At 44.7% G+C, this 15,632-nt stretch overlaps 1 protein-coding gene and 1 pseudogene across 5 annotated transcripts in view; both read right to left on the bottom strand.

The window, feature by feature from the left end:
- The window catches only part of SEPTIN11 (septin 11), a 138,936-nt gene extending 124,691 nt beyond the window's left edge, over window positions 1-14,245 (bottom strand). For all 4 annotated transcript variants that reach the window (XR_006791799.3, XM_045880944.3, XM_045880942.3 and 1 more), the window contains exon 1: window positions 14,063-14,245. Coding sequence is in view for 3 of the 4 variants with exons in the window: in XM_045880944.3 (XP_045736900.1) it covers window positions 14,063-14,089 (27 nt within the window). In the remaining variant the exon portion in view is untranslated. The remainder of the gene's footprint in view (window positions 1-14,062) is intronic.
- Window positions 1,802-14,056, bottom strand: LOC129045988 (mitochondrial import receptor subunit TOM5 homolog; annotated as a pseudogene). The gene has a single exon (XR_008506583.2). The product of XR_008506583.2 is annotated as a mitochondrial import receptor subunit TOM5 homolog (transcript).
- Window positions 14,246-15,632: the final 1,387 nt, after the last annotated feature.

Raw genomic sequence — 15,632 nt, 5'->3', positions numbered from 1 at the left:
TGCGCTCTCTGGCTCTCGCTCTGTCAAATAAATAAATAAAATCTTAAAAATAAATAAAATAAAATAAAAATCTTAAAAAACAAACAAAATAGGGGCACCTGGGTGGCTCAGTCGTTAAGCATCTACCTTCAGCTCAGGTCATGATCCAAGGGTCCTGGGATCGAGCCCCGCATCGGGCTCCCTGCTCGGCTGAAAGCCTGCTTCTCCCTCTCCCACTCCCCCTGCTTGTGTTCTTGCTCTCGCTATCTCTCTCTGTGTGTCAAATAAATAAATAAAATCTTTAAAAAAGCAAACAAAACAAATTGGGGGGTTTGGGGTGGGGAGAAAAAAGGAGAAAGAGATGACGTAAGATTGGCCTAGGTGGTGGGATAGGTTTCATTATACCTTCTCTCCTGTGTATGGTTTGGAATTTTTCTTAATAAAAAAGTTTTCTAAAAAATGAGAGGGGTGCCTGGGTGGCTCAGTCATTAAGCTTCTGCCTTCAGCTCAGGTCATGATCCCAAGGTCCTAGGATCGAGCCCCGCATCGGGCTCCCTGCTCAGCGGAAGCCTGCTTCTCCCTCTCCCACTCCCCCTGCTTGTGCTCCCTCTCTCGCTCTCTCTCTCTGTCAAATAAATAAAAAAATATTTTAAAAAATGAGAAAGAAATATCAGATTATAAATACTTCTAGACCATAACTCCTAAAGCTAACTATCCCATATGGTAGCCACTAGCTACATGTGGCTATTTAAATTTAAACACACATTAATTATAATTAAACAAGATAAAAAATCTAACTCTATGGTTGCACAAGCCCCATTTCAAGTGTTCAATAGCCACATACAGCTGGTGGCTACCATACTGGACAATGCAGTAATAGAACATTTCCATCATCTCAGAAAAGTTCTGACAGCATTATTCTGCAGACTACAGTGGTCTCTCCATTTGGAAAGAAGGTATAAACAATAGTTAGAAGACTTGACCTTAAGATCATTACTGTTTATCTTGGGCAAGTGCGAGTCCTGATCCATCAAATAAGAGCTGAAGGGGTTGGGTTCAAGAACAATATCTAACCAAACTATCTCACAAGAAAATCATGAACATCAGTGTTTACCCACTGAAATCTAATCACCAGGAAACTGTGTGGAATTGCACACCTTCAATTAGGACATCACTGCAGTAGGTGCAAGGAGTTAAGCGGCAAAGCCAATGTGCAAATTAGCAACAACATTCCAAGTGTATATTTAAAGACAAAAAAAAAAAAAAAGAAAAAAAGAAACCTGAAAAATAATTCCAGTTTAGTTTGAGAAATGGAGAAATCATATGCTTCAGTACTCAATTTTTTAAGTTTTCTCCTCCCACTCCCTTTATTTTGGAATAAAATAAAAAACAAAAACAAAAAAACTAAGGACTAGATAAGGCATTTAAAACAAAGAGGTATGTAACATACAATCACATCATTACAACAGGAGGAGGTACAGTCCTATATTGCTCACCCCTACAAAAAGTCAGACCAAACTTCAGAGTGAGAGCAAAGGTAACAAATTTTGGGAAAATTGGACAATGAATTTTTTTGGCTTGTGGTGTTTCCAAGCATGTCCCCTACATTATTAGAAAATGCCTCTGGGATAGGCTCAAAGTGAAGAGATGATGTGAACAACTCCAATGAGTTGAAGAATTCTCAGGCAGATACTTAAGTTAATCTGGGCCCTTAAAATTGCTCAATATTATTAATTCACTAAAAGTTGCTTCAAAAAATTTTACCTCATTTTTTTCCTGTCTATTCAGTGTAAGCTACAAAATTTCTCTTTTTCAAAAAGAGTTTTAAACTTTGGCCCAAGTCACAGTTCATGTATCAAAAACATATTTCCCCCATACACTCTGTATCTAGTTTCTAGATTATAAAATATGTAATTGACTTGAAATGGGTACATTAAAGAAGTTACAGAACAAAGTACAAAGTAGGGGTTATATACTCAGAGACAAGCACTTCCATCCAGAGTTTGGGTTCCACTCCAAGAAGTAGAAATGAAAATTATAGAAAAGATTACATGACGTATCCAGTTTTCTTCTTTTCTGAGCCTAACTTTTTTTTTTAAGATTTTATTTATTTATTTGAGAGAGAGACTGAGATAGAGAGAGCATGAGAGGGGGGAGGGTCAGAGGGAGAAGCAGACCCCCCGCTGAGCAGGGAGCCTGATGCGGGACTCGATCCCGGGACTCCAGGATCATGACCTGAGCCGAAGGCAGTCGCCTAACCAACTGAGCCACCCAGGCGCCCTCTGAGCCTAACTTTTGACAACAGTTTGAAGTCTTCCCTCCTACAAGTACTAAGACCCTGATTAAAGAAAGATCAGTTTGTTCTCAGCATATTTTTTTTTTAAAGATTTTATTTATTTATTCGACAGAGAGAGACACAGTGAGAGAGGGAACACAAGCTGGGGGAGAGGGAGAGGGAGAAGCAGGCTTCCCGCTGAGCAGGGAGACCGATGCGGGGCTCGATCCCAGGACCCTGGGATCATGACCTGAGCCGAAGGCAGACGCTTAATGAGTGAGCTACCCAGGTGCCCCCTCAGCATATTTTTTTTAAGTCCAAAGTAATTTGGTATGTTACAAAGTAACATTCATGCTCCCTCATTTGCATAAGGTAAAAGAGCCCCAAAAAGGAAACAAGGTGTCTTCATCAAAATGCAGGGTCCTTAGACAAGGGCTTACATGCAAGCAGTTATTTGCAGAAGTGATCCAAAAGAACAGGAGTGGAGACTAAGAAGGATAAAACAGGAAAGGAGGCACAGCCACCCTAAATGTATATATTCGGAGCTAATCACCCCTGTGGACTGGGGCTGGGGCCCATGTGGGACCCTCTGAGGAGCCATATACATTGTGCCTCAGAATTGTCAAAGTTAGTGACAAAAGAGAGAAATACTTGTCCACCAGCTTCCATCCTCCACCAGGCAAGTGTTGGCCCATGGGATGGAAACATTCTTGGACATCCAGATGTGCACATAGGTCAAAATAACTAGGCAGAACCCAGGTGACTACAGCAGAGAAGTCCGGGGCAGAAAGCTATAGATACGTGGTCTACACCTGCCTGAAATTCACATAGCAACAGCATGAATTAAAAGGTGGACTGAGAGAAAGTGGGCTGGCACAAGTCTTATCCAAAGGACCAATTTTTACTCAGTCATATGTTTATTAATGGGGGGGTGCACAACAGTCTCTTCCCTTAAATCTGATAACATAGGCTAAGAATGCATGAATGTAGTCAAGGCTAGCAGAACAAATGCTTGTGGTAATGAGAGATTTTTTAAAAAACATTCACAGGATCTTGGGGACCTGGGATGGTCCTGGGATCATCCCTATTTGTTTTAAATAGGAGCTTAAAGAAAGTGGGGGTGGTGCAGAGACGCCAGAACACTAAGGGTGACACACAAGTGTTGCAGGGGATCACTGCCGCAGGAATTCAGAGAGGGAAAAATTACCAAAAACTTGGATTGGCAGGTCAAGGCTTCAAGGAGAGGGTAGACTGGATCTGTGCCTCCAAGGTGTGCTCTGATTAGAAAAAGGGAGGACTGCATTTCAGGTGGGTGAGAGGAGAAGGGGCAAATGCTCACTCCCTAGCTGGGATGGGGTGGGTTGGCAGTTCTGCTTGGATCCCAGTCTTTGGTATAAAGTCATTATTATTTCCATATTCATTTCCTTTTTATTGAGGATGAATGTTTCATGCATCACTGCAAATACTTTGTGTCTTATTTAATCCTATAAATGTTTGAGGAAGGTACTATTATTATTTTACAGCTAACAAATGGGAGGTACACAAGGTAAGTAACTTGCCTAAGGTCACAAAGGTGGTTAAGTGGCAGAGCTGATACTCTAGAACTCAAGCAGTCTGGCTCCAGAGCCTATGTTCTTAACCAAAATGTGATATAGTACTACTACTTCTCAGCGACAGAAAACAAAGCAAGGAAAAGAAGGGTGCCATCTGATGCATCTGCATTTAAGAACAGATGGGCTGGGAAAGGACAGATTTGGAAGCATCCCAAGGGAAATAATTCTGTCAAGCAGCTGGAAGTCCTAATGGCCTCAAAACCATTTCCCAGAGAGTACAGTCCCAGAGCTGGGGCCACCACAGAACAGCACAGAGGTCTTTCAGGTCACCAACCAACCCTTACTTAGTGAGGATGCTACTGGAAGCTCATTGTGAGTGAACAATAGGAATAATCACATCCTCTGCCTTCAATTCATCCTAGCTGCTTAACACACTCTTTCTCATCATTCTATCATGTCCAACTGGAATCAGAGTAGGACAAAGGCAGTGAAAAAAATCATTATGGACTGGGAACAATATTAAAAAATAATAAAGACCTTTGGCTCTAAAGTAGATACCCTGACTAGGATGGTATAATGAAGTCTTAGGATTCAAAATGTTTCCTGCCCTCTGTAGAAGAGGATTTCCTTCCCCATCCCATGGCCCTCAAGCTTGGTCAAGTGACTGACAGAGCCACTCTTTGCAGGACTATCCATCTCATCTTGTTGAACTTAGGAGTGACAATTTACTTTGGCCAATGAAGTTTGTGTAGAAGTAAGTGATCCATGTAAGAACTTGAGAGTTCAGGGTTCAGTATCTTTTTCCTCTGCCACCAGACTGGCAAGGTCCAGATAGAGGACCTAGATCCTAGGGTCAATACAGCAAGGAGATCTCAGAGGATAGAACAAAGAACAAAGGGTGAGAAATAAACCTTTGCTGTGTAAGCCACCAAAATTTGGGACCAATGTATTACCTGAGCAAAATGTAGTCTAAAAAACCGACACAACCGGTAGATCTGTATGTATGTTGGTCTAAGAGTCTTGGCTCTAAAGCCTAGCCCCCCCAGTAGCTGGCTGTACCACATCACATTAGGTAAATGTTAGCTTCTTTGTTCCTCAGTTTTCTTGTCTATGTTACTTCTTGGGAATTTTGTTAAGGATAAAATAAGATAAATATCTTGGCAGTGATTTAAATAGAAATTTAAAAATCAAGATGCCAAGAAGGCTTTCTGTGCACAGAGGTTTTTAGGGTTTTTTTTTTTTTTAACTGTATTATAGTTGATATACAATGCTACATTAGTTTCAGGTACACATCACAGTGATTCAACAGCTCCGTACATTAAGCTATGCTTACCGTAAATGCAATTCCCATCTGTCACCACAGAACACCATTACAATATTATTGGCTATATTCCCCATGCGGCACGTTTCATCCCTGTGACTTATCCACTCTGAAATTGGAAGTCTGCACCTCAACTCTGTCACCTATTTTGCCCATCCCCCCACCCCCTCCCCTCTGGTAACCACCAGTTTGTTCTCTGTATTTACAACTCTGGTTTTTTGTGTGTTCATTCATCTTGTTTTTTAGATTCCACATAAGTGAAACCATATGGTATTTGTCTTTCTCTGATGACTTATTTCACTTAGTATAACACCTTCTAGGTCCATCCATGTTGTCACAAATAGTAAGATCTCATTCTTTTTTATGGCTGAATAATGCTCCACTGTATATATATGCCACATATCCTTTACCCATCCATTTATCAGTGGACACTTAAGTTGCTTCCATATTTTGCCTACTGCAAATAATGCTGCAATAAACTTAAGGGTGCATATATCTTTTCGAATTACCATATTTATTTTCTCTGGGTAAATACCCAATAGTGGAATTACTGGATCATATAGTATTTCTATTTTTAATTTTTTGAGGAACCTCCATACTGTTTTCCACAGTGGTTGCACCAATTTACATTCCCGGCAACAGTGCATGAAGGTTCATGAAGGTTCCTTTTTCTCTGTATCCTTGCCAATACTTGTTATTTCTTGTTGTTTTGATACTAGCCATTTTGAGAGGTGTCAAGTAATACCTCATTGTGGTTTTGATTTGCATATCCTTATGATTAGTGATGTATCTTTTCATGTGTCTGTTGGTCATCTGCATGTCTTCTTGGAAAAATATCTTTTCAGGTCCTCTGTCCATTTTTTAATTGGGTCTTTTTTTTTCTTTCTTTCTTTTTGCTGTTGTGTAAGTTCTTTATATATTTTGGATATTAACCCCTTATCAGCTATTTAATTTGTACATATATTCTGCCATTCAGCAGGCTGCCTTTTAGTTTTGTTGATGGTTTCCTTTGCTGTGCAAAAGATTTTATTTTGGTATAGTCCCAACAGTTTACTTTCGCTTTTCTTTCCTTTGCCTTTAAGAGACATATCTAGAAAACTGCTGCTAAGGTCAATGTCCAAGAGATTACTGCTTGTTTTCTTTAAAGAGTTTTATGGTTTCAGGTCTTACATTTAGGTCCTTAATCCATTTTGAATTTATTTTTGTGTATAGTATAAGAAAGTGGTCCAGTTTCATTCTTTTGCAAGTAGCTGTCTGGTTTTCTTAACACCATTTATTGAGAAGATTGTCTTTTCCCCATTGTATATTCTTGCCTCCTTTGTCATAGATTAACTGGCCATATAAGTGTGGGTTTATTTCTGGGTTCTCTATCCTGTTCCATTGATCTGTGTCTATGTTTGTGTCAGTACCATAATGTCTTAATTACCATAACTTTGTAGTATATCTTGAAATCTGGGATTGTGATACCCCCAGCTTTGTTCTTCTTTCTCAAGCCTGCCCTGGCTATTTGGGGTGTTTTGTGATTCCATACAACTTTTAGGATTATTTGTTCTAGTTCTGTGAAAAATACTACTGGTATCTTGATAGGGATTGCACTCAATCTATAGATTGCTTTGTGTAGTATGGATGTTTTGACAATATTAATTCTTCCAATCCATGAGCATGGTATATCTTTCCATTTGCGTCATCTTCAACTTCTTTCATCTTTTACATTCTTTTTTTTTTTTTTTTTTTTAATTTGAGACAGAGAGAATGAGAGAGAGCACATGAGATGGGGAAGGGTCAGAGGGAGAAGCAGACTCCCTGCCGAGCAGGGAGCCCGATGCGGGACTCGATCCTGGGACTCCAGGATCATGACCTGAGCCGAAGGCAGTCGCTTGACCAACTGAGCCACCCAGGCGCCCCTCAACTTCTTTCATCTTTTAAAAAAATTAAAAAATCAAGATGCTGAGCAGGCTTTCTGTGCACAGAGGGTTTTGGTTAAGCCTTTTTCTTTCAACAGCAGGTCTGAGTAAATTTAATGGGCACACTTAATGAGACTCACAAAATTTATATTGACATAAAAATGATACACAAAGGGATGAAGTGAATGAAAGAGGTGTTAAGTCTTAAGAAAACCCCGGCTTTTAACAGACTTTTTTCCTACTTTCCTAGTATCCAAAGGGTTTTTAATTTTCTTTATGGAGAACACTGATTGACACTTGCAGTCCAAGATAGGAGGAGTCCTGCCATTTTCCTACCCTTCAGAACTCAGTCACTTCAATGTTTAAGAAAACGAGAATTTGTAGTTCCACATCGAGGAAGGCCTCAATATAGAAGACTAGACAGAGGAAGACCTATGTTGGGAATGTTGTCACTGGACCCCACCTCCTCTTTGTGTGCTTTCTCAGTCTTCACTTCCTCTATTCTTAAGGGTGCAATTTGGTCATGAAAGGAATCAACTCTGCTATCCTTTTTCATTTCGCCTCTATTCTATTGAATCCTAAAGAATTCATACTCTACAGACTTTCAAGGTCTTCTATCAACCAATTCCAAGAATCTGGAGATTTCCTAAGTTGGGGCAAAGGGGTGCATAGGATATAAAATATTTTAAAAACTGTGTAGAAAATACACACGTCTTCAATAATGCACTGCATGATCTGTTCTCCCCCCACCTGCCTAGACTCACATCTGTCCACTCTCCCTACCCCACCCTGAATGCTGATGTCATAGCTGGATTTTCTTAAGAGGCTCCGCCTCACACCCAGAGCTTTGCACATGCTATTCCCCTGGCTTGGCACACTTTTCTACCTCACCTTTCTTACTCATCCTTTTGCTTCCTCACTCATCCTACTGCTTACTCATCCTTCCAAGAAATTTAAAGAGCAGCAGGGATGGCATCTCAAATACTCAACATCATAACTTCAGCACCTGCTAAGAGAAAGAATGGAAAAAATATCCGATGAAGCAGATGGATTAGGAAGCTAAGAATGTTGTTGATATGTTTAGGTTGTTGGGGGTTGTTTTGTTTTTCAATTTCTAAGCTATCTGTATTATTGTGATTCTACTTCTATAAGAAAAAATTATGAAATCATAAATTCATCCCGAAGTAATGTTACTTAATTATCAAAACAAACAGGTACACTTTTTTTTTTTGCAGACATAATTCCCTTATAATTAATACTTGCTAGAGAATGGAGTTTGACCTTATTTATAATTATATCAACATTCCCAGAGGCTGAACACCACAGGCATATGGGTGTATTATCACTACAAAATGTCTTTACTTCACAAGTAGTTTTAAATTTTAGCTATGAAGGTCAGTTACCAGAACCAAATTTGTTCTTAACAAGTAGAATTTTTACATCTATTCAATCAAAGAGTCTCTTACAACTTTCTGGGCCTATTCATTTGCAGATAGTAGAAACTGTAACTGGGTTCTTCACATCATGCATGCACATGTGATGCCCATCTTCATACGCTGTCCAATTTCTTTAGGATAAAAGGTGTGACTCACAGCAGGGCCACATAGATGAGGAAGCTCATGAGGTGGATGGAGATCACTTCCTCAACACATCTTCCCTTTCATCTCCTCAGGGTCCAGCACAAGGCCCTTTACTGGGAACATCTCAGCTTTTCTTTCCCAGCCTCCAGCTGCCAGCTCAGCTCTTCTCAGAGGCCTACACTTTATGTTGTGTTATATGTATTTTTATCACAATTTTTAAAATGCAAAAAAAAAGGGGGGGGGGCATGAACAAAGCTTCTTCCTGTCGGGTACCAAAGACATTCTTTTTGGAGCATGAAGCCTTTTCAACCTCTTCACCTCAGCCTGCTCCCTCCATCAACACATCACACTCAATCCCACACGGTCATAGTTCAGCAGGGGGAGAGAATGCATCCACACAGGTCAGCTTCCTGAACCCTTTGACTTGAACAAGGCACTCACACTCACTGGCATAGATCCTAAAAAAGATGGTTCTAATGCCTTGGTTCCAATTATATAAGGGTACAGACTCCTGATTTCTACCTCAGATCAGGCCTATGATGATGCAAATTTGATTTCGTATCACCCAGGAAATTCTTTTTAGAAGCCTGTCTCTATCACCTTAGCCCAGGTATTGTTTTTATGTTTTACAGTGGTTGCATTGATGGGCTGAGTGGGTCAGAGGTGGTACTGTTTAGTTGAAGAGAGTTTTCTGTCAGTCTGGATTTAAAAAACAGCAACAACAACAAAGGGGGCTGTCAATTAAATTGTAAAGTAGGTCTCCTTGGGGAACAGGATAGAAGCTTTAGATCTTCTGGGTCTTTGCTTAAATAATGGTTCTTCTTCACTGACCCCAGTTAAGACAGGTCTAACTAGCACTATGAAAGACAGTTTTCAATAAATTATATAAAATCCAACAAAGCCCCTACCCACCCCACCCCCAATCAAGTTTAAGGTCCTATAAAGAGAAACCCTGGCATAGAAAGTTCTGATTGTAGCCTGCCCCACACGGAGTCTAAACCCGAAGATCATTATCAGCTGTGGCATCATCAGTGGATATAAACACTAGGTCTTCTGGCAATCAATCAAAGTAGGACAACCAAATCATTCATTCCTTTGTCTGGATACAAATACAGGGTGGCCCCTTTGAAAGCACTAAGCATCTGGTTCCTACGTTATATGAGTGTCCAAACAGACAGGGTCTACCAGGCACACAGTTTGGTTTCTAAGTTGCAGTTTATACGAGATAGGTTATGCTCACCTGTGTAAATCTCACACAGTCGATGAAAATACACTAACAGTCTAGGAGCTCTTATATCAGGATGGTGGGAAATGGGTAGTTTCATTCTTTTAATCAATTCCGTGGGTCTGTTTTTCATTGTCATGTAAACATATCATTTTTAAAGAAGATATTTTAAAAGATAAAATCTATAGCTTTCAAAAGATTTAAGGAGATTACTGTACCTCAAACACTTCCTTCATTCTTTAATAATTGCTTATAGAGCCTCAATGTGTATCATTTATACCACTTACTAAAGAGTTTTTTTTTTTTAAACTCCCCCCTAGATGACAGCCCCTTTATCATTTAGATTGCCACCCCCTGGACATTTCTTAGCTCCATTAATCTTTCTCCAGGTAGAAAAGAGCCAAAGCCCTCCACACGGAGGGCTACAACCTCAAGATGTAACTGGCAATTTTATAACAAGGAAAAATAACATTTCATTGTCAGTCCCCACCCTCCTGCTGAAAACAGACCATATCTTCAGGAACTGTCTATGATTCCCAGACAAGATCTTTACCTGCATCATAATTGTTGACTCAGCAACAGGCACATAATTTCCTTTCTCCCTAAATGGCTTACATACTCCACTGAAGCTCATCACTTTAATACACATGGACACTAAATCTCAAAAAATAAAAGCTCCAGGTAAACAGAGAATTTTCTCTCTTGTCCACTGCTGTAACCCTGGCTCCTAGTACAGTACCTAGCATACAAGAGGTGCTCAATTAATAGTTTTACATGAGTGAATGAACTTGGCTTTCCATTTCTTTTGGCTCAAGAGATAAAAGAACAATTAAACGTGTTTCTTGAAGGATATCATGGAAACTCTCCACAACCGGAAAAGTTTAAATACATACCTTCTGTTAGGGATAAAGTAGGAAATATTTCTACATTGGGAAAAAGGCTGAACCAAATAACCTCTTTAAGTTCCTTTCACCTCCTCGACTCTGTAACTTGAACATCACACCTTAAGAGAGAGTGGATCAGCTATATAAAGCCTGATTCCCAGGTAGAGCAAATTACCATGCTCTGTTTAAAATAAAAATAATAGCTGCCCTGGGACTTGGATGCAAAAATACTAACTCATTCAAAATGTGGACACATCCCTAGGGGAGAAATGCTCTTGCTAATCATTAGTTACATTCTGGGAACAGCAGATGCGCTTCAGGGTCTTCTCAGAGCCAAGCACCAAGACCATCCACGAGAAAATGGAGAAGCTAGGGGGTGATGATGAGAACAGAAATAAACAGTATCATGCTAAACTGAAGCCTCTGTGTTTTCCAGCCAACAAATCCACTTAAGAAACATCTGAATTGAGGGCGCCTGTGTGGCTCAGTTGGTTAAGCTACTGCCTTCGGCTCAGGTCATGATCCTGGAGTCCCAGGATCAAGTCCCACATCGGGCTCCCTGCTCAGCGGGGGTCTGCTTCTCCCTCTGACCCTCCTCCCTCTCGTGCTGTCTCTCATTCTCTCTCTCAAATAAATAAATAAAATCTTAAAAAAAAAAAAGAAACATCTGAATTGAACCTTAAGGTTTAAATGGTTATAACTGAATATAACCACTTCATAAGACAGAAAATACTGCATCTGACATAGAAGGACTTTTCTCCAGTAAAATCTCGTATTTACCTAGGACGTCACACTAAGACGTTCAAGTTTAAGAAAACCTAAAATTATGAGAGCAAATTATTCTAATTGAACTTTCCTTCAATCTGGATGGGAGAGGCAGTTTATAGGGAAAGGAGTCTGTTCATGTTTTCCTAAACAACTTAAAAAAGTCTAATTCTATACGAGTAACTAGGGAAACTCCAAATCAATTTTGGAGTGATTCCTTTCTCTCAACACACCCTTCCATTTGTTCAAATCAGAGAACAGATAAAGGAATAGGAGGGGCAGAGGATTCTAGAATGAAAGATGTAGTGTTGATCCCTTGGAGCTGGGTTTGGAGAAATATTCTGCCTTCACCGGGATTGTTTTGAAGACATAACTACAGGCACCACAGTTAAAACAAGAGCTGAATGAACAAAGTGAAACAATTCAACAATTCCTTGGAAATGTATGAAAAGACTTTTCAACTCTGTAGTCAACTCTTGATCACTCATACCACAACTCAGTCCCAAAAAAGTCTTCTGTTTTTAACTGTAATTTAATCTTAATTCCAGTGACAACAGGGAATGTGCAGAGAAAGCAGTTACCTCCTCTGTACACATACACTTTTAAAAATCTCCTCTATTATTTGAATAAGAGAGGTCTTACACAAGAATTCTGTGGGATTAAGCTCACATCTGGTTGGCAGACCTGGTGTTGGATATGATCATGGCCGCACAGCTAAATCTTAAATCCACATACTGTTCCCATTTAACTGACATATATGAACTAACTAATTTATAGAAAATGTGCAGCAAATTATTTATTCCACCTCCCCCAGGCCTCAAGAATGCACCAGCAATAGGCGTTACTGAACACTACCCCTCCCCCGAATTTGCATTCCCAGACGCTCTCCAATTATCTAAAGTAGATACTGTTATTTTAGTTATCGGAATCTGTGCCCTGGAAATAAGTATAGTGTGGGTACGGGGGAGAGAGGTGGGAGTAATTTAATCAGATAAACTTGACCTTTCTGGGCCTCAATTTCCTCACCAGCAAAATAAAGGGATTAGCACAGCCTATGTAAATTCCCTCTGTAACAACAATCCACGACCACTAATTATCAAGAGCACAATTTGTGTGCAAGAGGAGACCTGAATTCTTAAGCGTATGTCATTAAATATTAGGGTATCAAACGCTTAAAAGACGCACAGTTACACTTCAATATGACCACAGTACATTGTCACTGTGAAGAACATCTTTGAAAACACCTCGGCAGCAGAGCCACCAAACCGCGTTAGAACAAGCAGAGGGTCCCCGCGAACTTCCCCGGGCGAGGTGGGGGCAGGGGCGGCAAAAGGCGCCAGTATCTGGAGAGGACCTAGAGGAAGACCTGGGAGTCAGGGCACAGCCTTGCATTCCCGGGACTTCAGAGCCTCCAGTATCTCTGTAAGACTTTCATGCCTAACTACAAGACCTCTGAAGCCACCACCTGCAGCTACCCAGTTGTGGCAAGGAGATGAGAAAAGGAAAAGGGGATGGTAGAGCGGGAAAAACCTCGCTAGAGGCGCCCCCAATACCAGCGGTGAGAAAGTGGACTTTGAACATCGACAAAGAAATGGGGAAAGAGAAAGAGGACTCCGCCTTTCCCACCCGGCTCCGCTCCTTTCAGTAAAAAGGAACCGCCGCCGCCCCTTCCCCCCCCCCCCCCCCGCATTTCACTCGGGGATGCGGAGCACCGACTGAAACCGCACCCTCAAAGTCCGGCTCCGAGTCGCGAACTGTCTTGCACCCCAGCAGGCGCGGCCCCTGTCCGGCCCGCGAACTCGGGGCGGGGGCATCCCCTCGATCCGAGCCGCCGGGCACCCGGGTCTCCACGCACCCGCCCTCCCTTCCTCTTCCTCGCGCCCCCGCCTCCTCGGTTCGCCACCCCTGGTCTTCCAACCGCAGAGCATTTTAATACTTCCACCCACCACGACAAGGGGGCCTTGTGAAAACTTTGTGTGTGTATCTAGGGCTTTTGTCCACATCCTGGGCAGGGCCGGGTCAGCCGGGTGGGTGCCTGGGGGCGTCTGAGATCTCACAATGCACTGGGGAAGCCACCATGGAAATCCCACCCTTTTATTTTTGACCCGCTTCTACAGCCGTGTGACAGCGCGCTCGGGCGAACAATTCCCATGCCCTGGTAGCCCCCTCGGCGAGGGGGAGCCGGGAGGAAACCCCCGCTCTCGGCGCCTGTCTCGACTGTCACGAGAGGAAAGGTGTGCTCGCGGAGAGGGAGGCAGGCAGACGAGAAACACCATGGCTAAAAGAATCCCTTTAAAGGGAAAATAGGAAAGGGGTCCTTTCTCTCCCACAACTCCGGAACCGGGGCGCGACTAGGCGATACACTGTTGCATCACGTAGTAGACCAGCCAGTCTCTGGTCTCCTAGCCCTCCCCTCAGCTCCAGACTCGCGCCCAATCTCATGCACACACCCACAGCCGCCACCATCCGGAGCCCCCGCCCGGGCCCCCGTATTCCCCGCCGGCACCCGCCCGAAAGCGGGGACCACCCAGCGCCGGAGGAGCAGCCCGCAAGGGAAGCGAGGCCCCAGCACTCACAGACGGTCTCCCCACGGCCACGGCCATCGCGGCTGCGGCTCCGACTCCGGCTGCGCCTGGGTGCTCTCCGCCAACACTGGCTGACGCTTCGGCTCCGGCTCCGGCTCGCCTCCCCCGCGCCTCCCTCGCGGCTGCGCTCTGCTAGCACCCGGCTACCGCTCGCAGCCAGCAGCATCTGCTCCCCCCACGCCGCCGCCCCTCCCGCTTTATTAGAGCAACATGGCCACCCGCCTGGAAGGGACCATTTGCTTCGCTAGGAAGGGGTGTGAGTCTGCGCGCCGGGGCTGAGGCCGTGGGAGGGGGGATGACGCGCGGGCCTCCAGCCGGGGTCAGCCGGCCCAGGCCGCCGGGCTCGTCCTCCGCGAAAGTAGCCGTGGGCCCCCAGACGACCCTCTCCGGTGCCACCGAGACTCCCCCAGCCTGTACTCTGGCCGCCACCCCCCGCTCCACCACGTGCTGGAGTCCGAGTAAAATCCTGGGCGCGGAGGTCCCAGCCTCGGGTCCCGCCACGCGCTTCACGTTGCGGACAGCTGGCGAGGCTGCGGAGAGGTTGAAGGGACAGTGGGGCAAGACAGGTCCGCGGGGACATCATCTCGCGGAAAGTTAGCCCAGGGCAGGCACGCTTCACCCGGAGGAACCGGTTTGGAAGGGCTGCGGGCCACCAGGGAGAGCGGTGGGCGACGGAGGTGGGGCCGGGCAGACCCTCCCCCCTCCCCCGAGGGAAGCGTGGCCCTTCCTCAGTTCTTCTCTTCATAAGGGAGAGACCAAAAGGCAGGCGGCTGGAAGCTGTCGCCGTAGCGTGCGGCGGGGTGGGGGATCACAGTGGAGAGGAAGAGGCCATAGTAGTCGCTGCTGCGGACAACCCGACCGCTGCCGGCTGGAGAGGAAGCAAAGAACGCCCCCGCTGGAGAATTAACGCAGCTGTTGGCCGCCCTAGAGCGTGGGGCCGAGGTCTTCCCCGGGTGTAACGAGAGCTCGTTGGTCACACGTGGGGGCTCAGCCGACCTTCTGATTGCTGGAGACAGACCCGCAGACGCGGAGGCGCGCGGGCGGGATTGCGGCTGGGGGCGCGGCGACCGCGCCAGGCGGGGGCGACTCCGGGCGCGTGGGGCTGGGAATCTCCGCTGTGGGGAAGGACTTTTGCAGCAGATGCTGGGGCGTTACTGCGTGTCTGTGTGGCGAGCAGAATGGCAGGGTCCTGGCGCGTGCTGGGTGGCGAGGGGTGCCGGAGGTGCTGTAGATTCCCGCGGCCCCTCGTGGAGCGGGAGAGGCGGCCCGCGGGGACAAGGCGACTGAAGATAGCAGCGGGTCGGGGGTGGCGAGCCAGTTGGATGGGAGCGCGGGAAAATGTGGTGAGGCGGTGAAGCGCCGTGATCAGCCCACGCGATTACGCCCTCGGGGAAAACCTGGGCCTCTTGAATTAGGTGAAAGACAAACCGCCTCTTGAGATTGAGGCGCCTCAGAGTCTGACCCAAGACCGAGCGCCCAGGTTTCTCCCGGCCTTGCGTCTGCCTCTCTGTCCCCAGCGGGCCGCGGGTCCGAACGCGCCGCCTTTGGCTAAGGCTGAGTG

This window comes from Mirounga angustirostris, unplaced genomic scaffold (genome assembly GCF_029215605.1).
Source record: "Mirounga angustirostris isolate CCGP_5_RB_7025 unplaced genomic scaffold, mMirAng1.0.hap1 SCAF_2, whole genome shotgun sequence".
Lineage (NCBI taxonomy): Eukaryota > Metazoa > Chordata > Mammalia > Carnivora > Phocidae > Mirounga > Mirounga angustirostris.
This window is presented reverse-complemented; position numbering and strand designations above follow the sequence as displayed.